The following is a 21,527-nucleotide window of genomic DNA, read 5'->3' as shown; positions in this document are numbered from 1 at the left end:
AGATATATAATACGAAGTAGAAACAAAAGTATAATAACAGCGATAGCAGATCTATACATATGTTTCTAGAAAAGGGTTCCAAATGTCTAAAAATGTCCATGTGCAATTGTTGTCTTCTATGCCGTGCGTTCAGGTATTGATAAAGTTGTAAGTTATATAAAGCCGTGGTGCAACCACACTTGGAGTACTGTGTTCAGTTCTGGTCACCACATCTCAAAAAGGACATCAAAGACATATAAAAAGTGCAGAGAACGGCAACGAGGATGATTGAGGGACTGGAGCCCCTTCCTTATGAGGAGAGGCTGCAGCGTTTGGGACTCTTTAGTTTGGAGAGGAGACATCTGAGGGGGGATATGATTGAAGTCTATAAAATTATGCATGGGGTAGAAAATGTGGACAGAGAGAAATTTTTCTCTCTTTCTCACAATACTAGAACCAGGGGGCATTCATTGAAAATGCTGGGGGGAAGAATTAGGACTAATAAAAGGAAACACTTCTTCACACAACGTGTGATTGGTGTTTGGAATATGCTGCCACAGGAGGTGGTGATGGCCACTAACCTGGATAGCTTTAAAAAGGGCTTGGACAGATTTATAGAGGAGAAGTCTATCTCTGGCTCCCAATCTTGATCCTCTTTGATCTCAGATTGCAAATGCCTTAGCAGACCAGGTGCTCAGGAGCAGCAGCAGCCGCAGAAGGCCATTGCTTTCACATCCTACACGTGAGCTCCCAAAGGCACCTGGTGGGCCACTGCGAGTAGCAGAGTGCTGGACTAGATGGACTCTGGTCTGATCCAGCAGGCTCGTTCTTATGTTCTTAAGGTCCACAATTTGCAGAAGGTAGGCATTTATCTCTCAATACTAAAATGTAACCATGTAATCCAGGATGGGGGAAGGGTAGTGAGAGTGGGGCGATGGCACACAGGTGCGATTCCCCTGGATGCCAGAGCAAGGGGCAGATACGCTGGCAAGGGGGCACTAACACCAGCAGTGGGGTGCTGTGCAGTTCTGTGGTGCCCGAATGCAGAAACTGCCACTGTGGCAACACTGGTGGGGCTACTGGTGGAGGTGTTCCGGGGTTATTCCTAGAGGTGGAGCCAACTTTAGTTCACTTCCTCTGGAATTTTGGCCCCCTTTGGCTGGTGCATACTTGCACCAGCTAGAAGTATGACAGAGCCCATTTGGCTGCATAGGGGCTTTGCAGGATGACCGGGACTTTCGGCCATTTTTTGTGAACTGCTCGAAACCCCTTTTGAGGCTACATGGCTGTGAAAAGGAGAAACGGAAGGCAGAGATGGGAGCGGGCAACTCATAATAGAGAGCCAATATACCCATTAGAAGCCTCAAAGAATTGTTGGAAGTGCGATTGAACATACTAACATACTGAGGAAGACGCATGAAAAACGTTCTGTACGCGCGAAACGTTTTTATGTAGAACCTTCAGAATTGGAATACGGACTATATGAAACTGAAGCTTCGTCTCTGAAAAAAGAATTGGCAGGAATTGAATGGACTAAATGGTTATTTATGTTTAGTTATAAATGTTGGAAGACTTATACTGTATCTTGAAGAACTCTGTCAGTGAAATGGAAGAAATGTAAATACAAATAGAAGTGTTAAGTTGATTAATTATATGTAAGATCAATATATAAGATTGGATACAGCCAGAGTGCAACGTTTGTATTTCTTAGTATTTAGGCTAGTGTTGACATTGCACTCTTAGGCCCTTTGCGCACGGGCCATTAACGACGCCCTGGGGACGGCAAAAACGCCGTCCCCAGGGAGCCGCTCGCACAGGCGGCGCTGCCAAAGCGCCCAGCAGCATGAGCCTGGCTCCCTCTCCCTCCCCCAAAGCGGCCTCAGGCAGCCTCCGAAAGCTCTCCCTCCTGGAGGGAGGTTTTTTAGGAGGCTAACTGAATTTCAGCGCCATTCCCAGCGGCGCTGATGCGAATAGCACACCGCCCGGGAGAATGCGTTGTTTTCCCCGTCCCTCTCCCACTCACATTGTCGCCGTCGTCACCCTGCTGGCCTCCGATGACCCTCCCTCGCTGTCCTCCGACCCCTGGAGGTGAGGAGGGAACTGGCGTGAAAGCAGGTCTATGGAGAAGCCAGCAGAAGCGACATTGCTGATGACGGAGATGAAGTGGGAGAGGAGAGCGGAAAACTTGCGGCTCCATGCGGCAGCCTCTGCTGGGGCCATTCGCACGCTTCTGCGGCCCCCACCCTTGCACCGGCAGAATTCCTGCCAGCGCAGGGGCGGCCCAATGGCCGTGCGGAAAGGGCCTTAGAGATAGTGGTGGTTGTGAAATGGCACCGCCATTCCCAGCCACCACAAAATTGACCCCCCACACACGCACAGTGGATTACACTGCTTGTCTTTTAAAAATAGGTTGCTTGCTTGATATTCTTCATATAGGCAACTGTGCCGCGATGCACTAGTTCTTAGCCTGGGAACATTCTAAGTTTTTGGAAGGAACTAGGTATTTTGATTCTTTTATCTCAAGGAGATGTCTGTCAATTGTTATAAATACTGGGAGTGATTTTTCAGGTGCCTGGTTCAAGAAACTATCGGATAAATTATGTTATACCCTGTTTCCCCAAATATAAGACATCCCCTAAAAATAAGACATAGTAAAGGTTTGGCTGAAGTGTGAAATATAAGGCATCCCCCGAAAGTAAGACATAGCAAACTTTTTGTTTGGAAGCATGCCTGACGAACAGAACACAGAAAAATAAGACATCCCCTGAAAATAAGACATAGCGCATCTTTGGGAACAAAAATTAATATAAGACACTGTCTTATATTCGGGGAAACACGGTAGTGAATACAAAAGAGTGTGGGAGCTATCCAGAAATTTTATTGGCCCGAAGGGGGGTGTCATGGGGTTGCAGCCATTAAATTATTCACTGCAAAATCTCCGATGCAATTATTATATGGTGCACTGTTCAGTATTATGGCTAACGTCAAGATGATGGAAAGAATACAATCAACATTTTTGAGAGTTATACTCTGAGTATCTCCAAATGTTTCTAATGCTGCTATTCGATTGGCGGCTGGGTACGTTAGCAGTCGAGGTTAAACTGTGAACCGCTGTATGTTTATATTAGCTGAAAGGGTTGTGGGGAGGCACAGTATGAGAGGAGAAACTTAAATTTTTTAAAAAGCCTGCTGTACTGACCATAGGTTGACACAGGAAGTGACAAGGGCAGCTCTAGGAATCAATAGAGACTTTATGGTAAACCATAATGTTTCTAAAAATTTCTAGAGCTACCCTTGTCAAGTTTTGTATCAACTGATTGGTCACTGATTTGACTCATAATACTGGACTAAATGAACCATTGGTTGATCCACTGGCTCTTTTGAGTATACAAGGCTATCTATTTTTTTTCATTTTTCCTTTACTGCTGCTCCAAGAGGCAGTGGGCAAGAGATAGTCAGGAATTCTTGACCAGGTTATGGCTACTTGGCTACATAAATAACTACATTGCAAATATATAAGGCTGCAGGATTATTTTGCAGGAACGCGGGAAAGTTCTGTTTTAAAGGATGAAATTTAGGACTATCCCTCAATGTGGATTTCCACCAGAGAAACAGCGTTGCCAAATGCAGTGTTGCCAAATGCAATTCATTGGTAAGCACTACAACCACAGACTGTTTGGAGGAGTATTGTTGCTAAGGCTGATTCCGCATGGGCCGAAAACAGCAGTGTGAAAACAGAATAACACAGTATTTAAACCCTTTTACACCGTTTTCACACCGTTTTCACACTGCTGTTTTTGGCCCATGCGGAATCAGCCTAAATTGTAATCCAGCTAACTAAACAGCAGTTATCTTGCATTTTCCTTTTTGGAAGCATTATCGTCAATATAAGTGTATTTAGATGGACGACTATTTCTAAATTATTTTCAAATAAGAAGCCAATGCTGTAATTGGTTTAGATTAGTTGTGAATGTGTGTGTATTATAATGGAGAAGCTAGCCTTTGATATGTGTGTGGTGCTTATACTGTGATATATTTGGTGTCTGTACCAGTCCCAGGCTGTTTCCACACGGCCACGGTAGGGGTTGGGTCGGCGTACATGATGCTGACCCAACCCCTCTGGGACCGTTCGCATGAACAGTTCCAGAATCTACCGGCTGCACTGCGCCGTCGTCCGGTCGACCTACCTGCTCTGCGGTCCTCCGGCACGCTGCTGAGTCCAGGGGACATGCCCCCTGCCCTGTGCGACTGCTCCAGAGTCGCAGGGCAGAGGGGGTGTGTCCCCAGGCCTCGGCGACGCGCCGGAGGGCCGCAAAGCAGGTAGGTTGACCGGACATGGGGGGAGGGAAGGCGCCTTCGAGCCGCTGCCGTTCACACGGCAGCGGCTTGAAGCCGCCGTTTTCCGTAAACCTCGCTCAGGAAGCGAGGTAGGAAAACGGCGGCTTCACGCCGCTCGGGTGGCGTCTGCGAAACAGCTGCGCCCCCTGTGCGAATGGCTCCCTGGGGACGGCGAGCAAGCATACCTGTAAGGAACTCTTTGAGGTTCCCTAGCTATTGTCTAATGTACTTTTGTCACATTATGAGAAGACAAGACTCATTGGAAAAGACAGTAATGCTAGGAAAAGTTGAAGCCATTAGGAAAAGCAGAAGACTCAACGTAAGATGGAATGACTCAATCAAGGAATCCATGGCCTTCAGTTTACGAGACCTGAGAAAGGCTATTAATGATAGGCGGCTTTGGAGATAATTAATTCATAGGCTAATGAAAGGAATCTTTGGAGATCATTAATCCATAGGGCACCATGAATGAAAAGAAACTTGACGGCACATAACATACACAATTACAGATTGATTAATTGTATCGTTAATGAGTGAATCCATTGGTGGTTGGCAGAGCAATTGAATCCCCAGTTTACACATTTATAGCTGTGATAATTATATATCAGCTAATCAGCAAAATAAATATCACAATGCTGACTAATTAAATGATCAACTACCAACCAAATCAGAGAAATCCAACCAGATCCGTTTATCATATGTCAAATTCTGAACAGTCTCCTTGCTGTGAATTAGATCTCTAGAGAGGGGCGGGAATCCAAGTTTTGCCTACAATTCTCAAAACTAAAAAAAGGGCCATCTAGCCCTGCCTCCTGCTCAATGAAGGATCAGCCTAGAGCAAACAGGACAAGTGAGTGCTGTGTGGTTTTTCTGGGCTGTTTGGCCGTGTTCTAACAGCATTCTCTCCTGACGTTTCGCCTGCATCTGTGGCTAGCATCTTCAGAGGATCTCCTCTGAAGATTCCAGCCACAGATGCAGGTGGCGATCAGGCTAAATACTGTTAGAACATGACCAAACTGCTCCTGAATCCACACAACTTTTAATATTCCGGCCGTGAAAGCCTTCGACAATACAGGACAAGTGTTCACCCAGCTGCTGCTTGAAGATGGCCAGAAAGGAGGAATCCACCACCCTTCTGGGTGACATCCAGCAAAGATGGATTCCGCACAGCACAAATATAATGTCTTTAGAGCGTTGTAAAAAGATCACAAGCATTACCAGTCAAAATGGATCCTTTCTTCCGTCTGCTGCACAAAGCTCTTGTCAATTTCACAGTGGTGCCTGCCATTGCGTGTGCTGCAGCAAATTCTCTGTGAAGATTCCCCACAAATCTATTTCACTGCAAAAAGTATATGAATAAAGTTTGTTTTGCCTAGTGATCTTGAGCACGTGTTGTTTTTCCTTTTTTTTGTTTTGAGGGGGATGTCTGTGGTAACACGAAATATGCACATCTTGCAGCTTCTCTGATCGTGTCATCGTAGCTTTGCAGACATCCCCCTCAAAACAAAAAGGAGGGAAAGCGACATGTGCACAGGATCGCTAGGCAAAACAACTCGCTTTATTCATCTACTTTTGACATCGAAATAGAAAATGGATGAGCTGCAAGCAGAGGAAACCTCTGTGGAGAATCTCCAAGGGGAATCTCCTGCAGCCCACAAAATGGCGGGCGCAAGCGGTGGAAACGAAAGTCAGAGGTTTGAGTGGGAGAAATAAAATGTTTTCTGCCTGCTGGTGTTTGCTTTGGAGGTTTTTTAATAGAGGCTGGATGAACATATGTCGGGAATGCTCTGATTGTGTGTTCCTGCATTGCAGGGGGTTGGACTTGATGGCCCTTGTGGTCTCTTCCAACTCTATGGCCCTTTCTGCATGGGCCATTTACGGTGCCCTGGGGACAGCAAAAATGCCGTCCCCAGGGAGCCGTTCGCACAGGCGGCGCTGCGAAAACGCAGCAGCGCCGACCTGGCTTCCCTCCCCCTCCCCCAGGGTGGCGTCAAGCCGCCTCCAAAAATCTCCCTCCTGGAGGGAGGTTTTTGGAAAACAGCGCATTCGGTGAAGCCCGGTCGCCGAGCGAGCACCGCTGGGAATGCGCCTGTTTTTCTCCCGATCCCCTCTCCCACTCACCTCGTCGCAACCATTAAGCCCTGCTGGCCTCCTAAGACCCTCCCTCGCTGTCCTCTGACCCCTGGTGGTCGGAGGGCAGCGTCAAGAATATCTCTGAGGAGGAGAACCAGCAGGGTGACGACGGCTGATGGCAGGTAGTGGAAGAGCGAGAAGATATGGCTCCATGTGGAGCCGCCTCTCTTGTCTGCCCGACACCTCACGGGGGCGCACTTACGCCGCGGCTTTCCCGATCTTGACGGCCCCCACCCCATCCACAGGCAGAATTCCTGCCGGTGCAGGGGCACCCGAATGGCCTGTGCGGAAATGGCCTATGATTCTATGATTCTATCTTCGGGAGAAAAAGATCATTTGTTTAGTGATTTTTGAAAAACCTGGGCTGAGAGGACTATAACGGGCTGACCTCATTTTGGGGATGAGAGCTGTATGAAGTTCCTCCCCAGAATGCTATTTATAACATCCTAGAGACGTCATATTTGTGCTGTGCGGAATCCACCATAGTGGCCCAATACCTTTAGCAGCAAGTCTGCTAGCTAATTTACTTAAGTGCTGCTGCATCAGATGTTTGCAAAACACTATTGCTTCATCATTTCCTACCCTAACCCTACACTGACTCAGAAAAGTGCATCACCTTTAACTATTCTTATCAGTCCACACCCATCTCATGCCAACCCAGCAGGTGTAAACAAAGTTAATTGCAGCAGAGAAGAAATATACAGCCATCTCTATGCCCACACCTCCTAGCTGTTCAAGGCACACTTTATGGAATGGTAGAATGCACTATATCACACCTACATGACCTTGTGGCTTTCCGTCAGATGCCTGCAGAGTCATTGCACACCGTCGCTTCTGGTTTGCGAGCATTCTAAACAAATGACAGAGAATCTTGCTTTGGAGATAGTTGGAGGCTGGAGGAACCGCTACATGAATGTAGGTAGCAGAAAACTGGAAAAACCCTGAGTAGGATGGTCCAAGCTAGTCTTATTTTGTCAGATAGAGGCTGCTAAGGTGCCCCCTCCTTCGTTCTGTTGTTATCCTATTTTTCATCTTGGGTCCTTGGATTTATATCCAGTGGTGGGATCGAAAAATTTTAGTAACAGGTTCCCATGGTGGTGGGATTCAAACAGTGGCATAGCGCCAATGGGGCATAATTTATCTGATAATTTATCTGTTACTGTAAAAAACTCTTACTGTTTAAAAAAGTTCCTAATTTCTAGCTGGTATCTCTCTGTCCATAATTTTCTGTCCATAATTTAAACTCATTATAGCAAGTCCTATTGTCTACTGCCAACAGAAACAACGACTTCTCCTCTAATTGACTGCCTGTCAAATACTTAATACTTTCAAATACTTAATTTTGTTTCTAGAAATCAAAAGAAGGAGACTTTCCTTAAACGAGGAACTTGACCATATTTCTAAAACATGTTTTTAAAACAGCCCAACAGGGAGAATGATCCCGTTTTCTACCTTCGCTAACCAGCCACATAGGAAACAGCAGGACTTTATGATTTTTGGACCTAATAAAATTTCTAACGGAAAAGCAGATCCAATTAGTAACCCCCTCTCAGCACACACAAATAATTAGTAACCCCCTCTCGGGAACTGGTGAGAACCTGCTGGATCCCACCTCTGTTTATATCCCTTCTTTCTCTCCTGTAAGGAGGCTCAAAGGGGCTTACAAACTCCTTTCCCTTCCCCCCTCACAACAAACACCCTGTGAGGTAGATGGGGCTGAGAGAGCTCCAAAGAACTGTGACTAGCCCAAGGTCACCCAGCTGGCATGTGTTGCACAAGCTAATCTAGTTCACCAGATAAGCCTCCCCAGCTCAAGTGGCAGAGTGGGGGAATCAAACCTGGTTCCTCAAGATTAGAGTGCACCTGCTCTTAACCGCTACTTCATGCTGGCTCTCATGAACCTATGAAGGAAGGGGAAGGAAGAAGTCAGGAGTTTGCCTTTTTGAGAAGCAGATGAGAACAGCGGGCAAGGTGCGAGGAACGTGTGGTGGCACAGAGGACCACTTGGTAAACATCAGTTTTGTAACAGCTGGCACACTTTGGTGGCCTCTGAGTCTGACCTGCCCTGCTTATGGTTGAATCTTGTCTGGCATCCAAATCCAAGGAACAATGCTTCCTAATAGCCAGGTTTCAGCTTTGCAAATACCTTCTGCAGAGACGCCTGCCAGAGCATGGCGTACAAACCCTGATTATGTGTGTCCACACTGTGCCCATAACTCTCATACCAACTTGGTTTAAATTAGGAAAACACGCCTATGTGGAATTCAGAGAACAGCCAGTCCTGTAACCTCCCGGGTGCCGCTGCAAGGAATAAGGATCTCTCCTTAAATGCGTCACTTCCAAATGCAAAACAATACAACTCGACTAGTAGGTAAAGAATATGGGACTAGGTGAGGAGGAGCAGTGGCGTAGGAGGTTAAGAGCTCGTGTATCTAATCTGGAGGAACCGGGTTTGATTCCCAGCTCTGCCGCCTGAGCTGTGGAGGCTTATCTGGGGAATTCAGATTAGCCTGTGCACTCCCACACACGCCAGCTGGGTGACCTTGGGCTAGTCACAGCTTCTCGGAGCTCTCTCAGCCCCACCTACCTCACAGGGCGTTTGTTGTAAGGGGGAAGGGCAAGGAGATTGTAAGCCCCTTTGAGTCTTCTGCAGGAGAGAAAGGGGGGATATAAATCCAAACTCCTCCTCCTCCTCCTCCTCCTCCTCCTCCTCCTCCTCCTCCTCCTCTTCTTCTGGTTCTTTGCACCAGGAAGAAAGCCTAGGTAATAAAACATCTTAAGGCAAAAATGAGATTAAAAGTGCTTCACCTTATTGTACAGGTAGGGTTGTCAAATCTTTGGGGGAATGGGAGAATCAAAGAGATTTGTGACCTCGCAGGGTCAAAATGTGACTTCCCCCCATTCTGATGGGCAAGGAAGACTTTCTGATGTGGTTTCGAGGGCTGCTGACTCGCTTTCTGCACACGGGCGGAAACGAGCCTCCACCGGCATAATTTATGCCGGTGGAGGCTCCCACTCCCCCCCCAGCCGGAGAGGCGGCTCCGCACAGAGTTGCTTCTCGGTCAGCCTCCTCCACTCACTGTTATGGCCAGCGTTGCTCTGGAGGGCTTCAGGGACCCACCCACACTGCCCTCCGACCTCCAGGGATCGGAGGGCAGCAAGGGCGGGTTCCTGTAGCCCTCCAGGATGACGCTGGACATGATGGTGAGTGGAGGTGACGGGGAAAGCAGCGTCTTCCCAGCGGTGCGGTTCTCACGCTTCATGCCACTCCTGTGCGAACAGCAGCCCAGGGACGGGCGCAGTTTCCCCTCACTCCGCCCCTGGCACTCGGTCTCTAAAAGGTTCGCCATCACTGTCAAAGGCTGACAGATGACTCAGGTCTCATCAAAGTCAGAGCTAAAATTCTCCTGCCATGTCGGATCCAGTTTAATTGCCAGTCTGAAATGGAACTAACAGATAATACAAGGGATAAGGTGAGCCAGTAATCTCAGTGGGGAAAAGTCAAAAAGTCAAGTTCTGATGACATAGGCGAGGTCATGACCTGTTATCCTCCAGTCTTTTATCTACTCATCTCTCTTTTAGACATTTTCAGGTGGGCTTTGGGTCAGGCTGAAGGACAGAGACAGCACTGATAGCTTCAGTTTATGACCTCCGTCTGAGTGTGGATAAAGACCAAACCCCTTTATTGCTCTTATTGGATTTATTTGCAACCTTTGATAGAGTAGATCATGGCGTAGGAGGTTAAGAGGTTGTGTATCTAATCTGGAGGAACCGGGTTTGATTCCCAGCTCTGCCACCTGAGCTGTGGAGGCTTATCCAGGGAATTCAGATTAGCCTGAGCACTCCCACACACACCAGCTGGGTGACCTTGGGCTAGTCACAGCTTCTCGGAGCTCTCTCAGCCCCACCTACCTCACAGGGTGTTTGTTGTGAGGGGGGAAGGGCAAGGAGATTGTCAGCCCCTTTGAGTCTCCTGCAGGAGAGAAAGGGGGGATATAAATCCAAACTCTTCTTCTTCATCTTGCTTTGACCCTTCAAGATAGAAGTAGATATTATGGGATGCGTCTTAAATTGGTTCAAATCATTCCTCATGGGTCAGACTCAAAGAGTTGCTATTGGAAACCAGTTGTCATCAGTGCAGGACCTATCAACATGAAGCAATTTTATCCCCCATGTTTTTCAATCTCTAATTAAAGTCCTTCGTTCAAATCATTTGCAGTTTGGGGGTTGGTTATTAAACCTATTATGTATTTGTTGAATTGCTAAATGCATCACGTTAATACTTATGCAATGCTTCCGTTCTATTTTTTTAGCTTTTGGGCTGGGTTCCAGACTTTTACAATCCAAGTATACTGGTGATCAAATGCCCTATATTGCTGATTATACTGACTCACTCTGTCATTCAACAAACTAAAAGGAAACCCAACCCATAAACCAAGCTAGGAACAGAAAGGTTGAGAGAAAAGAATATATATACCATTTATTGCACAGTGCCAAATGACTAAAATTAAAAACAAGTCATGTTAAAACTCAAGTTGAGTCATTCCCCACTGCTATTTTGGAACGTTCTTACTGTTGAGCTAGCATTAACACAGGCCAGCATAGAGCGAGTTACATCTGGAGGTGACCATTGCATGGATTACTGTGGGTAGGTCCAGCGGGAGAGGTACGGGGCCAACCGCCACGCCTGGCGGAGATGATGCAACACAGTCTTACCAACAAGACGAGCTTTTTCTATGCATCCTGTAATTGACAATAATAACAATAATTATAATAATACACCAAGTGAAATATATATTTAAGCCATTAACATAAAGAAGAAAAAAAAAAGGAAATATAGGCTTTATATACAAAACTGTAAATACTCACCAAAATAAATAGTACCCTGTTTCCCCGAATATAAAACATCCCCAGAAAATAAGATGTAGTAGAGGTTTTGCTGAAGTGCGAAATATTAGGCATCCCCCGAAAGTAAAAGGTAGCAAAGTTTTTGTTTGGAAGCATGCCCAATGAACAGAACACTGAAAAATAAGACATTCCCTGAAAATAAGACATAGCGCATCTGTGGGAGCAAAAATTAATATAAGACACTGTCTTATTTTCGGGGAAACACGGTAGCTCTTCAGAAAGATGTAATTAGATATTATTCATGCCAAGGAGCTGTCTTTTCTTCTTAGTGGCATCTAGAGACCCACTAAACTGAAAAGGAATAGAACAGTGGTGGCGAACCAATTGGCCATGCTGGCAGGGGCTGATGGGAATTGTAGTCCGTAACATCTGGAGTGCCAAAGGTTCGCCACCACTGATCTAGCTCCATACTGTCTGACTGGCAGGGCTAGATTGTGGGGGGTGAGGTGGGGCACGTGCCTCAGGTAGTGGCCTGAGAAGATGTTTCACCTGGAGATGGAGGAGGCTCAATGGCTCTGGTGGGAGAAAGCTTAAGATGGATAGTTGCACATGGGCAAAGGTGAAGAAGGGGGAATGTGTAGGTTATGACTGGCAATCTCTGAGTGGGGCCTGGAGATCTCCCAAAATTTAAACTGACCAATAGTTGCTTTGGGAAGTATATTCTATGTCGCGGTACCCTTGACCTCACTCTTCGTATCTCAGGGTACCCTTGAGATTCATTTGATTTTTTTTTTGCATTTTTAAGGTGTTTTTCCTTTTTTGGCCTGTAGGTGGGGGGAGTGGCAAGCAGGGGGAGGGAAAGCAGCACGGACAGCCGCGTTGTTTGTTTGCCTAAATTCGGAATGGATTTGGGGGGGGGGATTTAAAGGGAGAGCTCCCTTTAAATCTACCCCCCCCCACCCACACCAAATTTAGGCAAATTAAGAGCGACTAATGCTTTTGGTTTTTCAATGTTGTTTAAAGGAAGTCTATGAGGTTTCCAAACGCCCTCCTCCGCCCCTTCAAAATCCATTTGATTCTGGTGGGGGGGGGGCAGGCTGTAGCATTGTCAGGGTACTCCTGGGATGTGCTCATGGTACCCCAGGGTACCATGGAACCCTGGTTGAGAATCACGGGCCCTTTCCCCACTTACCTTAAGCCCCGTGCTACTCTCCGCAAGTAGCGTGGGGTCCCACAGCACTCCCCACATCAGGGGCGGACAGCGCAGCCACCCCAACGCTGCCGCTCTTGCACCCCCTCAGCACGCGGCATCCCTGGCGCTGGAGAAAAAAGGTGCCTTTTGATGACCCAGCCTTGAAGCGATGGGGTGCATTAGGTAGGGGCTGCACCGGACGCATGCCAGGGATGCCGCACGCTGAGAGCAGCACGCAGCGACGGCGGCAGCAGGAAAAGTGGGGAAAGGCCCACTGTTCTATATCATTATATTCCGCAGAGGTCTGCTCCCTTCCCTTTCCAACCACCACCTTCTTCAAGAATCTCCAGGAATTTCTCAGCCTGTAATTGACTTGAAAAGTTTGGACCTGCTGGACTATAATACATTTTTTCTTTTGATTCACACGGTAGCTGGCAAGACAATATGGAAACGTGTACACTATATGGATCGGACCTGTACCTGCTGTTATATTTTCTGGATTTGAAGCAGTGAAGGAAGGACTCGTAACCTATTCGGAATACTTTGTGGATCGGCCAATGACGCCTCTCCTGAAAGTTGTAACGGCGGAAAAGGGTAAGTTTATTTTATTTATTTATTTATTTCTGAGGCTTTTATACCGCCCCATCCCTGAAGGGCTCTGGGCGGAGTACAGCAAATAAAAGCAACAGTACAAAATAGTTAAAACATTAAAAGCAGCCGTAATTAATAATTATCAGGAAAATGAAAATAAGAGTGGGTCCAACATCCTAATTTCAAAATTCCCTCCCCCCCCCCAGAGGGAGGCATGGGGGCCTCGGTAGATGACCATTGACCCAGATGTCAGGGTCAAATGAGGACCAAACAAGGAGCCAAACAGGGGGGTCACCACATCAGGGGCCGGTACCTCCAAAGGCCCGGCGGAACAGCTCCGTCTTACAGGCCCTGCGGAACTCACCAAGGTCCCGCAGGGCCCGGACAGCCGGAGGGAGAGCGTTCCACCAGGCCGGGGCCACAGCCGTAAAGCTGGCCCTGGCCTCGCGTGGAGGCCAACCGCTATCATGATGAGGGGCCAGGGACCAATTTTCAGTAAAATTGGCCTCAGCCGAGCGAGGAGAGAGCCGTGACCGAAAGGGAGACATGCTCTGAGGGGTGATCGCGGTCTCCGAAAGATTACAAAATGTTCCTGGAAAAGTCACAGTCGCGCCTGACCTTCGTCCCAGAGAAATCAGACAGGAAATGGTTCAGCACAGCAAACATGACAAGCATTTCAGTCGGTGGATGACTTCGCAAGCCGGAAATAGAAAACACTGTTGCACTTGGCTTGCATAACTGATTACTATAGGTGCCAACTGCCTGGAGAAGAGAATGTCATATTCTATCCCATGGATGTAGGTAAGGGGGGGGGGTTTCTCGGGTTTGAACCCCCCCATTCATGTCTGAAGCTCCGCCCCTCCGTTTGTGGGTTTTAAAAACATTTTAGTGCTTTTTCGGTTTTTGGCCTGCAGGGGGCGCATTGTTTGGGCTAGCAGCACCGTACTTTCAGGGATTGTTTGGAGGACACTCCTGATGATACTACCTGGGTTTGGTGAGGTTTGGTTCAGGGGGTCCAAAGTTATGGACTCCCAAAGGGGTGCCCCCATCCTCCATTGTTTCCAAAGGGAGCTAATAGAAGATGGGGGCTACACTTTTGTGGCCCCACCCCCGAACCCCCCCCCCATAAAAATTCTATACCTACGTCCCTGTTCTATCAATAGACGTTTGATGGCATGTTATTTCCAATGTCATGTTAATTATCGCCATTTTGTGAAATACTTCAACTGTTTATTTCTTTTAAGTCACTATTAAAGAGACATGGCATTTTTTTTCTGCAGGTCTTTTGGTTACATTGGCCTTTTCTGCCCAAATCACTGAAAACGTTTGGAAAACTTTTCGGTCTCCCCTCCCTTACCACGATGTACATCCGCACACACCACATTGAAATGATTTCTGGCTACCATTTTGTGATTGTCCCCTTTTTGGAGCTAGATCAGGGGTAGGGAACCTGCGGCTCTCCAGATGTTCAGGAACTACAATTCCCATCAGCCTCTGTCAGCATGGCCAATTGGCTGATGGGAATTGTAGTTCCTGAACATCTGGAGAGCCGCAGGTTCCCTACCCCTGAGCTAGATCTAGAATTGATGCTTTAGAGCACAGGTGTCAAACTCGCGGCCCTCCATATGTTATGGACTACAGTTCCCATCATCCCCTGCCAGCATGATGTAGTCCATACCATATGGAGGGCCATCAGTGGTATACATCATACCACTGTAGTCCATACCATATGGAGGGCCACTAGTTTGACACCTATGCTTCAGAGATTCACAGCCTCATTCTGCGATTCTCTGCACCTCGCATACTCGAAGCTTCGACAATTAGCCCCCCCAAAATGTAAAAAAATCCAAACAGGAATATTTTAAATAAATAGGGGAGGAGGAATGGAGTAAGCTCGGAAAATGGCATTGAGTGGAAAGTCCGGGGCACAGAGACGCAGGAAACTTCTTAAAGAGATTGCGTAGGCAACTGAAGACATTTTCAAAACATTTCAAGGAATTATTTTGAAAGGACATTCATTAAAACATTTTGAGGCTGCAAATAAAATGTTTCGAGGTAAAAACAATGTGGAACTCCACGGAGAAAACGTCTTATTTCCTGCCTCAGAACTTTAAAAAAGATTTGGCTTTGCACAAAGCAAGCTGATGTGAATCCAAGAGCCTAGCCATGACAAATATTATTTGAGCTAAATCAGGGGTGCTCCAACCTGACTCAAGGTCACCTGTGTCATCAGGAGATTCATCTAGGATCTTGCCAACCTCTTTGTCTCTCATTGTGGCTCTGAAGGCTGTGAGTAGACCTGCCAACCTCCAGTTGAGAATTACAACTGATCCCAAGATCTCACAGATAAATCCCACTGGCCCCTTCCGCACACGCAAAATAATGCATTTTCAAACCACTTTCACAACTGTTTGCAAGTGGATTTTGCTATTCCGCACAGCTTCAAAGAGCACTGAAAGCAGTTTGAAAGTGCATTATTCTGCATGTGCGGAATGAGCCACTAGAGAAAATGGCTGCTTTCGAAGTTCGAGTTCCCTTTCCTCCCAAAACCCTGCCCTCTCCTGCTTCTATCGCTCCAAATCGCTAGAAAAGAGTTTTCCCTGGTGGAAATGGTTGTGTGGGGGCTGTTGAAACATTTCCGTTAGAGAAAATGTTGCTGGATGTAACGCTGATGCTTTCTTGAGCGATGAGCAGCTCGTAAAATCGGTACCCCAATGGCACAAGTGGCAGCAAGTTGGGTCCCGGGAATCCAGAAATGCTGACAGGTATTGACTGGATGCAGGGGTGTACCTGCCAAAGGGATGGGGGGGGAAATCCCTGCTCAGCAGGTGCCCCCCCCCACAAAATCACCCTTCAGAAGAAGAAGAAGAGTTTGGATTTATATCCCCCCTTTCCTGCAGGAGACTCAAAGGGGCTTACAATCTCCTTGCCCTTCCCCCCTCACAACAAACACCCTGTGAGGTAGGTGGGGCTGAGAGAGCTCTGAGAAACTGTGACTAGCCCAAGGTCACCCAGCTGGCGTGTGTGGGAGTGCGCAGGCTAATCTGAATTCCCCAGATAAGCCTCCACAGCTCAGGCGGCAGAGCTGGGAATCAAACCCGGTTCCTCCAGATTAGATACACGAGCTCTTAACCTCCTACTCACACACTGAAGTCTGCTGCAGGCCCTCGGGGTGCCCCTCGAATTGAGGAGCACCAGGCAGGCCCATGGCAGGCTGCTGTCGGGCCTCCCCTCATCTCCATCAGAGCCTGTCCCTGTGGACCTACGGCAGGCTGGTGCCCCCACCTCTACCAGAAGCCGGCCTCCAATAGAGATGAGGAGGCCGACCGAAGCTGGCACTTTGGGGGCTGGTAATCGAAACATTTCAATTTTAAACAAGCAATTAACCATTCAATCTCGATTGCCTCAGGTATTGTCTTCTCCAGCGGTCACACCTGGAAGCAGCAGAGGAAGTTTGGGCAGGTGACCATGCGGAAGCTCGGCCTGGGGAAGAAAGAGCAACAGATTGCCGAGGAAGCCCAGCAGCTCGTCGAGATGCTGGCACAAGCAAACGGTTTGTGACGCTAGCAGATTATGCAGGCATGTAGCCCTGCCTGCAGAAATCTCTGTGTGAACTGATGTATTTTACATTACGCACTAGTACTATTCTCAACATCCAGGTGAGCTGCTGTTAATATAGCTCATCTGCAGACTACAGAAATCAGTTTACCTGGAGCAGTGGCGTAGCACCCATGGGACAGGGGGGCGTGACGTCCTGGGCAGAGCAGTGGCAGGGGTGTGGCATGGCATTCCAGGGTTGGTAACACCACGACAGGGGTGCAGGGCACGTGTGTGCCCTGGGCATGGTTTCCCCTCACTCTGCCCCTGACCTGGAAAAAATGGCTGTTTTGAAAGGTGGACTCTATGGCATTCTACCCCATTGAAGTCTCTCCCCTCTTCAAACCCTGCCCTCCTCAGGCTCCACCTCCAAAATGTCAAGGTATTTCCCAACCTGGAGCTAGTAACCCTATCTCCAAACTTCCCTGGAGAAGATGGCAGCTTTGAGGGGCGCGCTCTATGGCATTATCCCCTGCTCAGGTCCTGCCATTCTCATTCTCCGCCCCCAAATCTCCAAGAATTTTCCAACCAGGAGATGGCAACCAGGGGCGTAATGCCCATTGGGCAAGGTGGGCTAGTGGCACCAAATGTTCAGCGTATCATCAGGAGACTGTCTTTATGCTACCCCCCAAGTTTGGTGAGGTTTGGTTCAGGGAGTCCAAAGTTATGGACTCCCAAAAGGGGTGCCCCCATTCCCCATTGTTTCCAATGGGAGCTAATAGGAGATGGGGGCTACAGTTTTGAGGGTCCATAACTTTGGCCCCCCTGAACCAAACTGCACCAAACCTGGGGGGGTATCATTAGGGAAGTCTCCTGATGAGATCATGAAAGTTTTGAGACTGCCTTCAGAAATGTGACCCCCCCCCAGCCTGCAACCCCCATTGACAGCAATGCAGAACAAAATTTTTGGGCAAATTTCTGGGATGTTCCTGGGTAGCCCCCATCTCCTTAGCAAAGAATGGGGTATGGGGCACCCCCTTTGAGGGTCCATAACTTTGGACCCCCTGAACCAAACTGCAGGGGGGGGGATCCAACTCAGCTTTTGCCCAGGGCTACAGTTTGCCTCATTACACCCCCTGATGGCAACACTGGATGTATTTGGCCTTTTCTGCACAAGTCTTCTAGAATGTTTCCACAGCGTCTCCAATCCTTCTTCCTACTTTATCACAATGTTTGTCCTCAGTCACCTCCTCCAAAACCACCACCACCACCACCACCACCTCCTCCTCCTTCTCCTCCTTCTTCTCCTCCTCCTCCTCCTCCTCCTCCTCTTCTTCTTCTTCTTCTTCTTCTTCTTCTTCTTCTTCTTCTTCTTCTTCTTCTTCTTCTTCTTCTTCTTCTTCTTCATCATCATCATCATCATCATCAACAAAGAATGCTGTGACACCAGGAACCCCCCTTCCCCAAAGACACACACCCTTCATGGCCATTACAGTTTTTTTTTCTTATTTGTTGAAATGATGCTTCATTGATTTGATGCTCTGTAGCGCCATTCATTCAAAGCTTCTTTGATTGAAATAAACAGCAAAAAAAACCCCACATGAAATGGCGAAAATAACGAGGCAAAGGGGCAAGGAGTGAAGTCAGGGATGTGAGAAAATGAGGCAGAGGGGAAAGTTGGGTGGCAGCACAGAGGTGTGAGAATGGGAAATGGCACCGGGAAAAATTAGAATCCACCACTGTAAACCACCACAGCATGCTGGTGATATTACTGAGTAGCACAAACTGACAGAGGTGTATTATACCAATTTGAAATAGCTAATATCAAATTGCTGCAAGTTGATATTGCTGAAAGGTTGCAAGCTTCCAGAAGGGGGTTGTGTGAGAGATGACAAAATGTTGCTTTTACACAAAGAAGGTATTATTAAGCATTTTTTTTTAAAAAAATGTAAGACTATAGTAAGTGTTTTTTTTTAAGCATAAGCATAAGCATTTTTATTGTCATTGTGCACGCACAACGAAATTTACAGCAGCATTCCTCGATGCACACCATTTCAGACTCATACATCATCATCCTCCACCCATCCCTACACAGCCCCAAATACATCAATATGAAGCAGCGGAGTTTAGCATAGCCACAGCTCTAGAGTAGAAGCTGTCTCTAAGCCTCTTTGTCCTAGTTCTGAGGGCCCTGTATCGTCTGCCAGATGGTAGCAGTTTAAAAAGAGAGTGTGCTGGATGAGACGGGTCCCTCAGAATATTTTGGGCTTTATTTAGGCTTCGGGCATTATAGATTTCTTCCAAGGAGGGGAGAGGGCAGCCGATAATCCTTTGTGCAGTATTGATCACCCTTTGGAGCGCCCTTTGTTTTACAGATAAACCCTTTGTTTTACAGATAAACATATTTTAGTGCACAAATACTGGCATTATTTAGAAGTTACAAAGAATCTAGCTTTTACAGAAAAGACAAAGGTTGTTGGACACTGACTATAATTTAGCTTTATAAAAGTTTATGTAGAGTTTATCTAAAGTTCACTTTAAAGATTTTAGAAGTTTAGTTGACTTGAAGGTTATTATGTCTTTTTTTTGAAGTCTGTTAGGAAGGGAGCATAGTGACTTTGGCAGCAGATAAAAAGTATTCTAAAGTTTGTTGGCTAATCACCAACTTTGTCCAAATTGTTTCTGACAGTTGAGCTCTTGTGGAATTATAACTGATCTCCAGAAAAGAGAGATCCGCTGTCCGGGTGGTCCTGAAGTATTGGAGAATGGGCTCTACTGTGTCACACTTCTGCAGAGTTCCTTCCCCTCTCTAGATTCTACTCTACCAGATTCTGCTAAATTTCCACGAATTTCCCAAAACTACAGTTGGCAACTTTAAAGAGTCACGTTGCTACTTTTCGGTTTAACTGCTGTTTGCTCATATCAGTGTCCGCAACTGGAATGGAAATTTGTGGCGACCTCTTTGCCCCCGCTGCATCTTTATTAGCACACAACTTCCTTGCAGCCTCAACATTGGCCTTTCCTGTATTTTCAGTTTCCTCATTGTTTCTTTGGGGTTTTCTTCCCGTTATGCAGTATTTTGCTCCCTCTAGTGGCCCATCTGCTATCAAACAGGTCTCTTCTTCTTTAGCCTTTATTTGGCATAGACCAGCGATGGCGAACCTTTTCGAGACCGAGTGCCCAAAATTGCAACCCAAAACCCACTTATTTATCGCCAAGTGCCAACACGGCAATTTAACCTGAATGCTGAGGTTTTCGTTTAGAAAAAACGGTTGGCTCCGAGGCGTGCGTTGCTTGGGAGTAAGCTTGGTGGTAGTCGGTGGCTTTGCTTTGAAGCAACCGTGCAACACTTCCAACGGGTGAATCACGACCCTAGGAGGATTTACTCAAAAGCAAACCCCATTGCCAGCAACCAAGCTTACTCCCAGGTAAAGGATCGCGCTTTAGCTCTTTGCATGAAAATCAGTGGGGTTTAACAGCGCTTAACAGGGTTGCCTACACTGCTTCCCCAAAACTAGGCCTTAGGTTTAATGCTAATAATTGAGCCCAGTGGCCCAGGCCAGCCTAGATTTGTGTTGGGGGGTGGGGGGGCAACTCTGCTTGCACGTGCCCACAGAGCGGGCTCTGAGTGCCACCTCTGGCACCTGTGCCATAGGTTTGCCACCACTGGCATAAACAAACAGGTTTATTGTATTGTCAAAGGCTTTCACGGCTGGATTTAACTGGTTGTGGTGGGTTTTCCGGGCTGTGCGGCCGTGTTCTGGTGGATCTTGTTCCTAACGTTTCGCCTGCATCTGTGGCTGGCATCTTCAGAAGGGTATCACAGGGGGAAGTCTGTTACACACTGTGTCCAGAGAAAAGGAAATGTTTGGGGTATATATTGTCCATGTCCCAGGGTGGGGAGCCAGTCAGTGAGTGTTTGGGTGGAACTTGTTATGCAAAGATGTGGTTGATAGTATTGTATTGCAGGTGGGGCTTATCAGTCCAGGGAGCGATTCACATTTTCATGCCTTCAGCAGCAGTAGTATTGGTGAATGCAAATCCTATGTTTGTGTGGAGAACTTTTGGGTGGAGTTTGGGTGAAGATGCCAGCCACAGATGCAGGCGAAACATTAGGAACAAGATCCACCAGACCACGGCCACACAACCCGGAAAACCCACCAGCATAAAAACCTCCCATTTAAACAGCTCTAGGACCCCCCCTCCCCTGCAAACTAGAAACTGAAAATGTGGAAGAAGAAGAAGAAGAGTTTGGATTTATATCCCCCCCTTTCTCTCCTGTAGGAGACTCAAAGGGGCTTACAATCGCCTTTCCCTTCCCTCCTCACAACAAACACCCAGTGAGGTGGGTGGGGCTGAGAGAGCTCCGAGAAGCTGTGACTAGCCCAAGGTCACCCAGCTGCCGTGTGTGGGAGTGCACAGGCTAATCTGAAAATGGAAAAGCCCATTATCAGAATGGTGGACACTAGGTTCGGAGATTTGGGGGCAAAGCCTGTGGAAGCAAAGTTTGTGGAAGGGAAGAGCTCAGTAAAAATGTGATGGCATATGATAGAATCTCTCCTATGGAAGTGCCATTTTTTCCCCAGAGGAACCGATCCTTGTAATCTGGAGATCAGTTATAATTCTAGGATAAACTTCTGACCGACTGGGAAGCTAACAAACGTACAGTGGCAGGTTTTCAGTTGTACATTCTGAAACCGAAAGTATGTTTTTACCCTTCAGAGTTCTCAGTGGGCCTTTCCCCACTTACCTTAAGCCCCGCGCTACTTGAGGAGAGTAGCGCGGGGTCCCCCGGCACTCCCCACGAGAGGGGCGGTGACAGCGCAGCCGCCCCGGTGCTGCTGCTGTTGCACCCCCTGGCGCTCTTGCAAAGGGCGCCTTTTGATGACCCCGCGTCATGGGGACGCCC

At 47.5% G+C, this 21,527-nt stretch overlaps 1 protein-coding gene across 1 annotated transcript in view; it reads left to right on the top strand.

Moving 5' to 3' along the window:
- Window positions 1-21,527, top strand: part of LOC125438525 (cytochrome P450 2J4-like) — a 38,993-nt gene that overhangs the window by 411 nt on the left and 17,055 nt on the right. The window contains exons 2-3 of the mRNA XM_048506956.1: window positions 12,922-13,084; window positions 16,491-16,634. Coding sequence (XP_048362913.1) covers window positions 12,922-13,084; window positions 16,491-16,634 — 307 coding nt within the window. The remainder of the gene's footprint in view (window positions 1-12,921; window positions 13,085-16,490; window positions 16,635-21,527) is intronic.

The sequence above is a fragment of the Sphaerodactylus townsendi genome, linkage group LG08 (genome assembly GCF_021028975.2).
Source record: "Sphaerodactylus townsendi isolate TG3544 linkage group LG08, MPM_Stown_v2.3, whole genome shotgun sequence".
NCBI lineage: Eukaryota > Metazoa > Chordata > Lepidosauria > Squamata > Sphaerodactylidae > Sphaerodactylus > Sphaerodactylus townsendi.
This window is presented reverse-complemented; position numbering and strand designations above follow the sequence as displayed.